A 14,837-nucleotide genomic window follows, 5' to 3' on the forward strand; every position below is an offset into this window, starting at 1 on the left:
CCGCCGCCGCCGCCGCCCGCGCGCCCCCACCCACCCCACCCCACCCCCTCGCTCCATCCCTCCCACCCGCCGCCGCCGCCGCCGCCGCCGCCCGCGCGCCTCCCCCCGCGGAGCGAGTGCGGGTCACCGGGTCACTGGGTCATTGTCTCCGCGCCCGAACCCCGAGCACCCCGTGGAATCCCCCACGTCATCATCAGAACCATCAATGAGATGCAAACATGAAAGACAAGAGGAAGAAGAAGGACCGCACCTGGGCCGAGGCTGCCCGCCTGGTACGTACCGCCCCCCGCCCGCCGCCCGCCGCCCGCGCGTCCCGCCGGCCCCGCCGCTCGCCCCGCGCCGGCCCGCGGCGGCGGAGACGGCCACTTCCAGCCCGAGCCGCCGCCCGCTCGCCGGGCTCCTGCTCTTTGTTATTCTGCGGGAGTGGGCTCGCCCAGGGGCCCCTGTGTGTGTGTGTGTGTGTGTGTGTGTGTGTGTGTGTGTGCGTGCGCGCGCGGAGGGGCGCAGCGATTATCTCGGGGAGCCCCGCGCTAGCGGCGCCCGGGACCGCCCGGGACACTTCTCCCGGTACTTCGCTCTCGGGGCTCGGCTGTGCCTTCGCCACGGGTGAATTTCCGAGCGCTCGGCCCGCTCGACTTCCCTCTCTGCCGATCCGGAGACCTTTGTGTGGCAATTACCACTCCCTCCCGGCCCCTCCACCTCCCGGAATTTCATCAATAACTCTCTGTGCACGGTCTGTGTGTGTGTTCGGCGTTTGTGAGTTCATACATTTTACACGTGCATGCACGGTGTGTGTCTGACACGGACTTGTGGGGCGTGTGCATGTGGGCTAGGTCGTGCGTGTCCGTGTGCCGCGTCGTGTGCATTATGTATGCACACTAATACGTGCATGTTTTGTGTGGATCAAGTTCGTTTGTGTTTTGTAGGTATTGTGTTCTGCTCGATGTTTGTGTGTACATTCTGTGCACGTGTGTGCAATTTGTGAGTGTGTGTGTCGGGGCGAGTGTGTGTGTGTTTGGTGAAGTTGGGTCAGTGTCGTTTGTAGTGGGAGGTTATTAAGAGTGTACAGCTAGGTGTGTTTTAATGCTGGCTTCCTGGGCGGTGTTACTTGGCTGCTTTTCTTTAACCTTTCGGAGCTTACGTTTTAATCATCGAAAGAATGTCTCTATAGAAATGCTGGTTGGCAGAGGGGCGTCGGCGTCTTTGGTTTGATGCATGTGTATGTGTGGGTTTCTTTCTTTCTTTTTTCTTTCTCTCTCTTCTTTTTCTTCTTTTAAAGGACAGCTGTAAACGGATTTTTAAAAAGGATATTTCTGTACTGTGTGCCTCACGGGAATGCAAAGCATTACATTTGAAGCTCAGCCTTTCAGGGTTTCGGCTGCATAAATTAAATATTTACTTAGCAACTTACTATCTTTTATAAATTGGCTGAAAGAAGGCAGACTGCATGCAATATGGGGGGGGCGGTAGGGGGGACGAGACCAAAGAACATGTTATTGGGTTGACTTTGTAAAGATTGTTTTACTATGACTGTGGGTTGGTTTTTGTTTTGTTTGTTTTGTTTTGTTTTTTTAAAGCTTTTGAGTAACTACATCATGCTCAAGGAGAACATTTGTCAAAAGTAATTATCTGAGTTTGGTTGAAGGGCCTTACTGGTTTGTCTCTGGATTGGAGCAAGGGGTTTTAAATAATTGACCCTATTACCCTAGGAAGAAGTGACAAAAGTCCTTTTTAATTGCAATCTAGTTATTGGAAGCTGGAGTGGCTAGGCCCCTTTACCTCATCTCTTAATTTGTAGTAGTGTATGTTATGATTTCTCCCCTTATCTGTGATTGTGTTAATTACTGAATCACTCACTGTCTGTGGATGAATGGGCAGGTGATAGTCATTGTCTAATGAACTGCATCTGGGAAAGGAAACTTATCTGTGAGGAATATGTGAAAAGTAAGCAGTACGTGTTAAGTAGATGCCAGATTGATGTTATCACTGAATTTTTGCTAGAGCACAGTACATTACTTATTGTTTGCTCAGCCATTAATTCAGAATTGTGTGGGGGTGTGCAGGGCTTCTGAAAATGCATTATTCAGTTTCCTTGGAGTGGCAATCAAGTATTATTATAGAGCTTCAGTGTATGTGTTTTAAACAAGCGAAAGAGTTGACTTATAAATATTTTAAAATAATGATTCATGAATTACCTATATCTGCTTGCAGAGAATTATTTAATAACATTATTCTGATGGAATTTAAAGCTAACCATTTGTATTCAACAGTATTTGTTACTGTTCCTGAAAGTACTGTGCTTTATTTGATCTAATCATAATAGATCTGTATTGATAAATCTTGAGATGGATTTTTGAGTCGCATCTTTTTGTTAAAAGTTGCCTTTTCCTCTTGCAAAGTTCATTGATGGGAAAAGACACACTAGGAGTCATCAACACAAAAGAATTAATGATAGACCAGATGTCTCTATTTTAACCAGACATATTGAACTAGTAGTTATGGTAATTTTTCAATTTGGTTCAAGTTATTTTTCCCCTGGTAGTTGCACAAATGTGTATGTATTCAAAATGTGACAGTTGAAATAAAATACTGAATGAAATAGCAAGTAATTGTACTGGAAATATCTTTCTCAGGAATTTGTGATTTGTAATTGTGGCTTTATGATCATTCTTGGCTTACTTCGTGAATAAAAGAGAAAAGGATCCATTTGGGCAATTGTGACTTTTAAGTATTTTCTTTATGATTATATGCATACATATAGACTTAAACTCTCTTACCAACTTACGTGAAAACCATTTTTACTCTTATAATTATAGTTTTAATTTACACGCATTTAAAAAGTAATGCCTTTTGGGAGGGCATTTCTGTGATATAAAAATACTATCGTTACATATTTTACACTGCCCCTGCTGCTTTTGCTGTGGTTGTTGTTATTAAGGACTTTTAGCCTTTTCTCGAGACATCAAGTGTTAAACCAGGTGTCTGATTTTAAAAGTAGAGACTAAGGATGAACGGAAAATATGCATGTGGTTCTTGCAATATGGGAACTGAAAGGAGAGAGTATCCAAATTAATATTAAGAATAACCTTCCAATCATACAGTATATAATATATATCTCCTACTGGAGTGTGTGTGTGAGAGAGAGATTATCTTGAAAGAGAGGGTTTTGGGAGAGGAAATGCAAAATACATTTTTTGAACTGTGACCAAAAGCTTATGTTTAAATGTAGTTTTGCATTCATTTTTAAGAAAAAAAATGTGGAAGAAGAATGGTTCTCTGTAGAGTAAGAACTTCCAGTCGACAACAGAAATTTTGTTTTCTTTCTTTGTGAGAAAAGTGTGTGGTTCGTAAATCTGCAAACTCTGAGTGGCAACTCCAGGGATTTTGCTTTAGATAGAGATGCAGCTATCAAGCCCTACCAGTTTTCTTGCAGAAGTATGTAGTGTTTGTATGTGGTGAGCTTGCTTAGCTCAGGAAAGAAGGAATGGTAGTATAATTTTTCTGTATTTTCAGGAATGTTGTGATTATTAACAGGGTGCCATTTTAAAGCAGTAATACCACATCTTTTTTTTTCTTTCTCTTTTTCTTTTCTTTCTTCTTTTCATTTTTTTTTCCTGCCCTGCATCAGTTGCAGAAATTTCAGCCTTCAGCCTCCCCACTCCCCCTCAGCCTTCTGCAGTTGTGGTGGTTACTTTGCGCATTGCCATTTAATATGGAGGCTGCTCCCAAACCAGATGCATTTTCATTCGTTTTATCTGCTCTTCTAAGGTTATAGAGTCTCAGAGGATCCCACAATCACATGGAAGTATCTTCTGTCTTAATATTTGTAGACCACAATAAGAATAAAAATCAAAACCATAACTCATGTCGAGCTGGGGCTTTGACTTTAATCCTTTTGACTTTTATCTCAAGTCTTCACTCTGTTACTATAAATACAGTTTAAACCATTGTGAAAGGATCTTCATGCTTCTTTGTAAAAAATGGGGATTTGACAAGACTTTGTTTTACTGCACTAAGGGGTTTCTTTGTTACTGGCTTAACACAGAACATACTGTTATTTATATATTTATTCTAGGTTAATTCTTTTTTTTTTTTTGACATGCGAAAATGTTGTTGCTTTGAGAAGTGCTTTTTGATAGTTTCATCACTTTGTTCTATAGGGAATGCTGCTGGTAAGATAATGATTCAATGTATTAATTTGTTCCCTGGGTTTCTTCTGTTTGTTTCATTCCTTACAATCTTTGTTTAGTCTCACTGGCACCTGAAAATAAATCTTAACAATCTTCAATAGCTTTGTGCTTGGTAACATGGCTGATTTATTTGCTTGTAGTTTAGGTACATTCCCAAAGATAATGACTATTAGTAGGGCTTTTTTTTTTTTTGTAGTTCAAGGTGACCTTTGGGGAAAAAAATTTAATGGCAAATTTGCCTCATTCTTAGGAGAAAACAGATACATATCTCTTTATGCCATAGCAGAGTTACTGAAGGTTTTAAGTAAATTGAAATTTTGTAAATCATATTCTATTAAAAATTAAGTGGGGCTTATTAATTAAAGGAAATCTGTGTGAATCTTTAGCACAGACATTCTTTTGCATAATGCATTATATGCTAAATAAACTCTTAGGGTTTCTGTGAAATAAAGCCAAATGGCATTGGTAGCTGTTAAAATAGAAAACAATTCATAATTGTTAACTTAACTGGTTGCCTTGTCTTTTGTCTTTGTGTTTTAGAAATAAATATAATTATTCAGGAATGATGAACATGGGATGGAGGAGAGAGCATTGGTACTGGTTTTGGCATTTTCTCACTGTGCTGCTGGTGCTTAGATTTCAGGTTTTGATCAGGCCTTCACAGTTGAGAACGTTTTGACTTGTGATCTGAGGTAAGCCCCAGAGGTGCACATGAGCATAATCGTGACGGTGATTATTGGCTTATGAGCCTGGCTAACGTATTTGGCAAATGGAGTTTTATTTTCATTCGCTTACATTTCCATTGGTTTGATTCAGCTGTTTTCTATCATCCGTACGTGTAACATCATCTCTTTATGTTTGCATCTCATCATCTCTTCTTTCAGATGTGGAACCTAAATTTTCGTTTTGCAATTTGAAAGATGGAAAAGAGTTTAGCAGTCTCTCTGCCTGTTTTGAGTTTCCAGTTGGGAAAAACGTGTTTGAAATAAATGAGAAATGTGAACTTAGGCCTAGTGTTTAGGTTGTTAATTTTTTATTTCCTGCTGACATGAAAGGGAATTTTAAGAATTGATTGTTTCTTAAGTTTTTCTCTTCTTCAAGAAATTCTTTGGTAGCAGATGATTCCTCGGATGTCAGAAATGGACTCTTGGCATGCTGTCACTTTTAGACTTGTAGAGTCATACCTGTAAAGGAATTTCACCACCGAAAAGCAAACTTACAAAGTAATGAAGTTTAATGTTTAATTATGTAATAATGTCAACTTTCACTGAAATGTACTGGGAATGTGTGGTATGGTCCCTAACCTTTTTGAGGGTTTCTCCATAGACAGCTCAAATGCTAGGGAGGATACGAAGATACACATCTTCAAGGAGTGTTGAGTTCAGTAGAGGAGACGAGGAACACTGGAGGAAGACTGAGCAGACACCATCTGTAGGTGTCACATGAATGATCAAGCAGGTGCTAGTTTACAGATTCACAGAAGGGAGAAGCCGTGTGGTATGAGGTGACTGCAGAAGGCTTAGCGGATTAGGTGAAATTGGGCTTGTCCTTGAAATATGAGTAAGATTGAACAGGTCATGAGAGGAGCACATTCTAAGAAGAGAGCCCCGCAGGCCAGAGGACGGGTTCAGGAGGCAACGCGCAGACAAGTCTAGAAATATCTGAAGACTTGAGAGGGTAGGCACCTCAATAAAGTTGAAAATTACATTGTGGCCAGATTGGGGGGAGGGGATTTGCAAGTGATTTTAGGACAGTTGGACCGTGTAAGTTGTTGCATGGGGCTGGTGCGATAGGTGCTAGTACAAGTAGGATTTTTTTTTTTCAGAAACACAAAATAGAATGACTGTCTCTTGTACAGAGAGGGGACACCAGTGGTCTGGGGATGTCTCTGAATGCTTCCGTTACTTGGTAATAGAGTCTGAAAACAAAATTGATGTTAGAAATATTTTATTTCAAATAACACAACTTTATTCTGTCCATTGCCTTGGCCAAATGATGCAAAGTAAACATCAGTGAGTAATATGCATTCCGTTTGTAGAAAACATACACAGGGCACTGTCTCTGGAGATCAGTAGGTAGCTAGGGTTATTTCAGTAACTCCGTCTCCAAATGTGTGGTTTAATGATATGCCCAATATCATCACCCTGTCTATAAGGAGCAAGGCTGGCACAGGATTAAAAAAAAATACTGTGTCGTGTCTCTCTGATTTGTAGAAACTAACACAGGCACTTTAAAATGATGTGAATTTAGCTGATTTGTTGCATGGAGACATAGGGAGGATCCAAGCCTACATCAGACTTATTATTTCCTGCTTTTCAGATTGCCTGCTTTTCATTTCTCTCTCTCTCTTTCCTTTTCATTAAGTATCTGCACGAAATTATTATTATCATTAATTTATAATTTAAAATCCTCCCGGCACCCCTCCTGCAAAGGTTGTCCATAGCAGATCCTGGCTCCTTTCTGATAGGGCAAGGAGGAGGGGCATCTGTATAGAACCACTTTCAGCTATTTGCCAGCACTGAGTGCCTTGATTGTTCTGCTTTTGTCCCTGCACAGTTGGTAGCTGTGGAAATCTAGCCCGGATTGAAACTTTCCCTGAAGAGCCCTTGGGGAACAAATAGAAACATTATATGATTAGCCACATTGTTTTCATTATTAAACAAATCTACATAAAAGGGTAGCAATTAACAGCTTTATCAGCCTGAACTTAGACACCTACCTCTCTTCTCCCCTCAGTATTCCCACTTGAAGGGGTAACAATTAACTGTTGCTGGTTTTAATGTCAGCAACTGACAACATTAAATTGGGAATAGGCACTTCTCCTGGTTGATTGACATATAGCCCTCTGACACATTCTTATGTGGTTTAAGGCAAATGCATGCCCTGGGGTTAGAGCCAAAGGGCTTGTCAGAACATTGGCTTTAATAGCTAAAATGTATAACTTAAGTGACATCCAAGACCTTAGTCTTTGGTGGAACTTTTAGAACCTCAGGAATCTTGCAAGGCAGTGCAATCTATACTTAGTGGACACAGTTAGAACTTGCAAAAAAATTTTCTAGGTATATAGATGTATAATTTATTTTATAATACTTATTTATCATGGGTTTATTTTGCATGTCTTTAGCATAAGTTAGTCCATGAAAAACTATGTAATGATGTTTAAAAGAATTCCAAAATTGCTATTTGACAAGGGTTCTATTCTTCAGTTATGTGGTTGTTGATTTCTGAATATATTATTTATGACTTAAGGGAGGGAAAATAGGATGGACCCTCTTCACCTTATTCAGAAGACATGACATTTCAAAGATTTTCTTAACTATAAGGCATTAGAACCTATTTTACAGTTTCAAAGAGTTAGAAATTGAGGTAGGATCTTTGGGCTTATTTTCCAGATCAGTCATAGAGAATGCATGATATAGTGAAGCCGTTGGTTATTCTTAGTTTCTTTTTAATGTCAAAGGTAAATGACTGCATATATAATTTGTACATATATGAAGACCTTTTTTTAAAAACAAAATTAATGCTTATTTATTTTAGAGAGAGAGAGTGTGAGCATGAGTGGGGGAGGAGCAGAGAGAGAGGGAGACACAGAATCTGAAGTAGGCTCCAGGCTTAGAGCTGTCAGCACAGAGCCCCACATGGAGCTCAAACTCACAAACCATGAGATCATGACCTGAGCCAAAGTCGGATGCTTAACTGACTGAGTTAACCAGGCACTCCTGTCAAGACCTTGTTGACAAGGCTGAATAACTGAGTTGTTGTCTGGACCATCAGGACTCTGTATGATGCCCTTTCAGTGCTCTGAAACTCAGTTTCAGTGAGGGAAGGGATCCTCACACATTCAACAAGCAGTTCTCAGACACTATCAGGGTATCCGAGTTTTCAACTCAGTTCTGGCATTGTCTGTCCAGAGACAGCATCAGATTCAACACGTTAAGGGTTCAGTCCTGTAAGCGTGGTCCCCTACCCCCTTCAGAAGTCAAGAGCAAGTCCCGGTGGCTGTTATTTGTGCTTCTGACTGACCTACCGACTATAGACTGGAAGTTCCAATGACTCCATGGACGTCAGAGGCCAGTTGCAAGTCTAGGTTGCTACCTGTATTTATAACCAGCTGTAAATCAGAGCTTCCCATGACCTGTTTCTCAGGTTAGATTAATTTGCTAGAACAGTTCACAGAACTCAGAGAAACATTTTAATTACTAGATCACTGGTTTATTATAAAGGATATAAGTCAGGAACAGCCAGATGAAAGAAATGCATAGGCTAAGATATGGGGAAAGAGCTTGGGGCTTCCATGCCTCTCCAGGTGAGGCACTCTCCGTCTCCACGTGCTCACCAACCCAGAAGCTCTCCGAACTCTGCCCCTTTGGGTTTTCCTGGAGGCTTCAGTACATAGTCACGATTGGTTAAGTCATTGGTCATTGGCACTTGATTCGACTTCCAGCCCCTGTTCCCTTCCCCAAGGTCAGGGGATGGGACTGAAAGTTCCAACCTTCTAATCATACGGTTGGCTCTATTGCCAACCAGACCCCATCCTTAGGTGCTTTCCAGGAGTCACCTCATTAGCGTCGTGAAAGATTCTTTTATCATTCGCAACACAAGAAATTCCAAGGTTTTGGGAGCTCTCTGCCAAAACAGGACGAAGACCAAATCACCCCTTCCAGCCTAAACTTCCCTCCACCAGGCACACACAATAGATGATCTTATTTTAAAAAGTATTTATAAGAAAATCTCTTTACTTGAAAATATGTTATATCTTCAAATTCTTGCAACCAGAAGCAGTCTTTTCCTAAATCCTTTCTGTTTAATTTCTTGTCTCTTTTAAAACAATCCAAGAAATTAAATTAAGTCATTTTGCAACAAACGTCTCTGATATTCTCCTTGTTCTCTTTCCATCACTATTCTTAGGCTTGCTTGCTTCTCCTTCTCTCAGTTTCCGCTTTAGTGTTGGTGTATCTCAGAATGCTGCCTTCCCTCTCCTTTTTATTTTCATTTTCCTCCTCTCCTTTGGCCATCTAACCCTTCCTCGGTGGCAATTCTCTCATGATGAGAGCTCAATCTTTGAGCTTTCCCTGTATTTTGGACTTATATTAACAAATCCTTTGTGTATCTCCACATATTCTGGAGATTTTAGATGAAATGTATCTAGTACAAACATTTATTAGATACTCCCCACAAAAGTGTACGTTGGGCACACAAAGAGAAATGTGACCGCATTCTTGTCTGGGATGGGGGAAACTTATCTATGTGTACCTAAACATATGGTGTCTGCGGGGAGTTGTAAATTCTGTCTTAATTATAGCTCACATTTAGCTCTTCCTCTTTTCATTCACTAAATTTTACATAGTTCTGACCTTCCAACTAATTTTGTCTCTACTTTTAAAAATCTTGCAGAGGCTGTATTTCTCTTTCTAGTAGATCTGATCTTACTGAATCATTCCTCTGCTTAAAAACTCTTGTGATTATCTTCATGTTAAAGAACAACAGGTCATAGGAAGCCCTTTTCAATATTGGAAACAATTGTGATTGCTTTTCCTCATAACATGAAGAATTTCACATGTCCATTATACATCACAACAAGTGTTCTAACTTCTACTGCCTTATGTAGATTTATTTTGTATTCTTTTAAAACACAACAGAGGTAGTTAATTAAATTTATCAAGAGGAAGTGAATTTTCAACATTTTATCTGCCTCTGTGCTCAGCTCTATTTCTTGAATCGTACTTTCTCTTTTTTTTTTTTTTTTGGTAAATTGCCTCCTGTAACAGCCTTTTTTTAAATTAAAAAAAAATTTAATGTTTATTTACTTTTGAGAGAGAGAGAGAGTGAGACAGAGTACGAGTGGGGGAGATGCAGAGAGAGAAGGAGACACAGAATCTGAAGCAGACTCCAGGCTCTGAGTTGTCAGCACAGAGACCTATGTGGGGCTGGAACTCACAAGCTGTAAGATCATGACCTGAGCTGAAGTTGGATGCTCAACCGACTGAGCCACCCAGGCACCCCCCCCCCTTTTTTTAATGAGGGGCTCTGGGTTTGTTAACAGTCTTTGTATATCTGAAATGTTTTTGTTTTGCCCATCCCTTAAGAGATCTTTTTTTATTATACTTTAACATTTTGAAGAAATTATAGACTCCCATGAAGTTATAAGAATTAAAAAAGAGAACCATGAGCAAATTGCTACATTCTCTCCCTGTAATTCATACTCTTACCCTAAATCTTTCCTATCCTCATAAATTTAATCTGAGCACAGTCCAGATTGGGTGTATAAAAGTGGCCAAGAGCAGCCTTTAGGAAGATTATCCCCCAAATATGTAGATTACAGTTCAAAAAGCGATCTCTAACACAGCTCAGCACATCTTTTTTCTTTTAAACTTAAGTATTTATTTATTTTGAGAGAGAGAGAGTAGGGAAGGTGCAGAGAGAGAGGGAAAAAGAAAGGGGGAAGGGTAAAGAGAGAGGGAGAGACAGAGAATCCCCAAAGCGGGGGCTTGAACCCATGGACCTGAGATCATGACCTGAGCAGAAATCAAGAGTCAGACACTTAACCGACTCAGCCACCCAGGTGCCCCTCAGCACATCTTTTATTAAAATAAAAGTAGAGAACTTGATAGGAAAAAACTAAAAGGTACAATGTTATCACCTTTGAGTGATAATTTAGCTAGTTACAAAAGTCTTAACTGACAATTTTTACCCTTAATATTTTGGAAATGTTTCTTCATTATGTTCTTGTGTCAGTGGTTGTGATACTGTGGCTGAGGTGAGTTTGTTAGTTTTTAAGAGGTGATATGCTTTTGTGTCTGGGAGTTCTTGCAAGTTCTCTTTATCCTTGAAGTTCTGTAGTTTTAATACTCTATCTTAAGTGTTTTTGGATAGATTTATTTATTTTCCATGATACTGTGTGTGTTTGTGTGTGTGTGTGTATTTTAGAGTATACTTGTGCTTTTTTATGTTTTAAAATTTTAATCATGTTGTAGTACAGAAACTTAATTTTTGCATTGTATCCCCACCAGATCATGAATTCTTTGACATCTTTGAGAGTTGACTCAACATCTAATAGTTTAGTATATTCAGCTTATGGTTTGGAAATGCTTTAAGAACAAAGCAAAAAGGACCTCCATAATACTGAACAGGATGCAGCAATGAATGTGTTAGCTTTATCAGTCAGAATTACAGGTTGAAAGCAACAGAAACAGAAAACAAGTCTTGGTAACTTAAGTAGAAAAGAGTCTTTTGGAAACCATAAAGTAGTTCATATAATTATTCAGAAAGATCCAAACACCAGGCTGGAAAAATAGGCAAGGATCAATAGAGGCTGGGTAGCAGACACACACACAGTCATGCTACAAGAATAGTCTAGTTGAGATATTGCTATGGGCATCATTAATGGTCACCATTGTGACTTAGCATTGTCATAGGACACTGCCATTGCTGCCAGTGCATCCAGGTTCAAGATTCAAATCACAGGCATATGCATTTAATTGTCAGACTCTGGCTCCTGTACCTACACCTCAGTTATTAGGCACTGATGAAAAGGTGTATATGGCCTCTTCAGTACCATAGTGGAAACCTCTCCATCTGTGTCTTCATAGCAGTGATAAAGTCAACAAGATTAAAACCAAATGCCTCATTTCTTCACCACCTCCTACTCCCAGCAAGTCTGCTCTTCCTCTCATCTCTCAGGGAAAGCCATCCTCACAGTTGTTCAAGACAGAAACATTCTTGTCATCATTAATTCCTTTTTGTATTTTTTCCCTTTTATCCAGTAATCACTGAGTTCCACAGTTCTACCTCCTTTTCTTCAAATCTTCAAATCCTTGTTCTTACATCCTACACTTATATCCGTTTCCACTGTAATTTACTTTGATACAGGCATATATAGGTTAGGAAAAGAATATAGAATAATGACAGGCCTGAAAGTCAGGCAGATAATGTTTCAGTCTCAATTCTGCCACTTACTATGTATTTGACTTAGGGCAAATTATTTAACATTTCTCAATTTTTCCATTGTGTATTAAAAGGGAATAACATAAAAGAGTGGTTGGAATATTTAAATACGGTAATGTGTATAACGTACTTAGTATAGTTTTGACATTAGAAGATGCCAGTTAATGTTCATGCCTGGTAGTTTTCCTTTTCTCATTAAGTGGCTGTAACAACCTTGTAACTGATTTCACTGACTACGGGCTTGCCTCCACTCAGAATTATTCTTCTTATTGCATCCATAACCGCTTCTTTAAAGGTGAAACTGGTTTATGGTACCCCTTGAGGCTGACTTAGTTTCTGTAGGAAACAGATGGCATTATCTTAAAGGGGTGATTAAGCAAAGTTAGGGCACAGTTAAAGAAAAGAACAAATCAGGGTGAGGCAAATCAGGGATATCACCAGCAAGAGGCTGTCACTCCCCTTAGTCTTGAGGGACCAAAAAGAGTAGGGAGTGGGTACTGCAGTGATGTGGGCTGTGATTATAGGAGAATTGTGCCTGACACAAACTGTGACCAGAGGTAGTGGGATATCAGCACTGCCAGCTCTCACCCCTACTGGGGGCACTCATCACATCAGTACGCCGACTTCTCTCCCTTCTATTTGCTGATCTCCACTTGACCTCCTGTTGGCTGAACCCATCCAGAAGTCAGAGGACAGGGATCTCTGTTGAGAAAATGTATAGATGTCAGTCTGCTGGGTCACAGAGCTGGGTGGAGGAAGGCAGAGAGTGAATCTGGAGTTGCCACATGGGCATATACAATATATACAAAGTACGACTTTTTCAAAAACCTTTGTTAGCTTTCCTTTATTTAGGAGTATAGCCCACTTGTGTCAACATCTTATAGGCTTGTTTCATTCATACTTCTCCAGTTTCACTGCTTGATTTTCTTCTCTAGTAATATAAAAGTACTGCGAATTTATCATACATTCCCTTAACTTTGTTCACGTTGTTTCTTCTCTGTGTAACATCCTCCACCCACCCCTTCTTCTTTTTATCTGGTAAATTCCTGTGCTTTCTTCAGATTTCAGTCTCCCTTGAGGAGCTTTTATGTGTTCTGAAAGCACTTTGTAGTTGTGACAGTGTATTATAATTAGTTGTGTACTTGTTTATAATTGTTTCCTGAGTGCCTAATGCACTACCTTATTTTAAGATGTTGCTGATTATAGTTGAATAAAGTGAAGAAGTCAAAGAGGGTTGTTCAGGGGAGCTGTTAGAGTTAAGTCTAAAAGTTTGCAACAGATTTGTAGAACTATAAAACTTATGTCTCTTTGATTTATTTCTGTGCCATGCTAAATTGGCACTGTACAATCTAGAGAAGGGATCAAATTTCCCAAGAATCAACTGGACAGCTGATGGATTTTGAAAGCCTGTGTCTACTTTCAGCTCACTAGCACCTTTTACTACTTTGGGATAATAATTTGATAGTCATCATGCTTAATGGCACTGGAAAATATTCAGTTCCTGCCATTAATATGTTAGGTGCCTTGGGAATGTAATAAGATATGGACCTTGACCTTTGGGAAATTAACTTTAAAAAAAAAAACCCTCTTAGGGCCCAAGAGATACTTTGCTATAAATTTAAAGTTATGTAGTGTAGTAGGAATTCAATAGCCTAAAAGTAACCTTCTTCTGTATTTGATTTTAATAAGGTACAATGATGATTTATAAAGGCTTGCTATGACTTCCAAACCAACAGAAGAATTTTCTAGTACATTGATTAACAGTGAAGATTGGAAATGTTTGCAGAGTAAATAACCTCCTTTTACATATAAGTAAAATATTTATAAGCTTGGTGTCATAGCTTCCTTTTAAGAGTATAAGAATCTTATATAACAAAGGAATGAGCCTTAGTATGTCAATTGTCATAAAATATTGCTGTTACTAAAGTGACACTAATTAATAATAATGGCTAGTAAGAAATAATGCTTATTGGGTACTGATAGGCCTGACACTGCCCTAACTTGTTATATGTGTTATATTGTTTAATCTTGAGAGCAAACCTACAAAGACACATTATAATATTAACCACATTTTTTTAAGTGAAGAAATTTAGACTTAGAATGTTTCTTAGTTGAATTTCTCTCAGTTGAAAGTGAAATAAATTTAACTCAAGCTAGTTTAAGTAAAAAGGCTCACATAACTGAGAAATCCAAGGGTAGACTTCAGTTCTAAGTGGATGGAGACATTTAGAGAATGCCATCAAAGTATTTGCTTTCTCTACACTTTTGTTTTTCTTTTTGCTTGTCTTCATACACAGAGTTTAAGACAAGTTTTGGGCAAGAGAAGGTGGTACCTGGCACCCCAGACCTGCCTCCTCTAAGCTTAGCACACCAGTATAAAAGGAATCAATCTTTCTCTCATTATTAATTGTATTATTATTATTATTATTATTATTATTATTATTATTATTATTATTTCAATGCTAATCCCAGGGAAGTCTTCACCATGCCCTACTTGGCTGATGTACTCATCCCTCCCAGCAGTGGCCAGGATCAGATAACATGATTGATTGCCACACAAGGATCACATGGAGCAGAGGAAAATTGCACAAAAGCACCAATAAAAAGCAGATGGAAAGTATACTGGGAAAACAAATTATAAATGCTCTTGTCTTTACTACAGAGAGGGTGAGTTAACTTGCTTAGCTAGTAAGTAGTGGAACA

The 14,837-nt window shown here is 39.4% G+C and overlaps 1 protein-coding gene across 1 annotated transcript in view; it reads left to right on the forward strand.

Annotated features, from left to right (window-relative positions):
* Window positions 1-213: 213 nt before the first annotated feature.
* ASXL3 (ASXL transcriptional regulator 3) overlaps window positions 214-14,837 on the forward strand; it is a 175,880-nt gene continuing 161,256 nt past the window's right edge. Inside the window, exon 1 of the mRNA XM_042911003.1 lies at window positions 214-272. Within this exon, the coding sequence (XP_042766937.1) occupies window positions 219-272 (54 nt within the window). The 5' untranslated portion in view covers window positions 214-218. The remainder of the gene's footprint in view (window positions 273-14,837) is intronic.

The sequence above is a fragment of the Panthera leo genome, chromosome D3 (assembly GCF_018350215.1).
Source record: "Panthera leo isolate Ple1 chromosome D3, P.leo_Ple1_pat1.1, whole genome shotgun sequence".
Lineage (NCBI taxonomy): Eukaryota > Metazoa > Chordata > Mammalia > Carnivora > Felidae > Panthera > Panthera leo.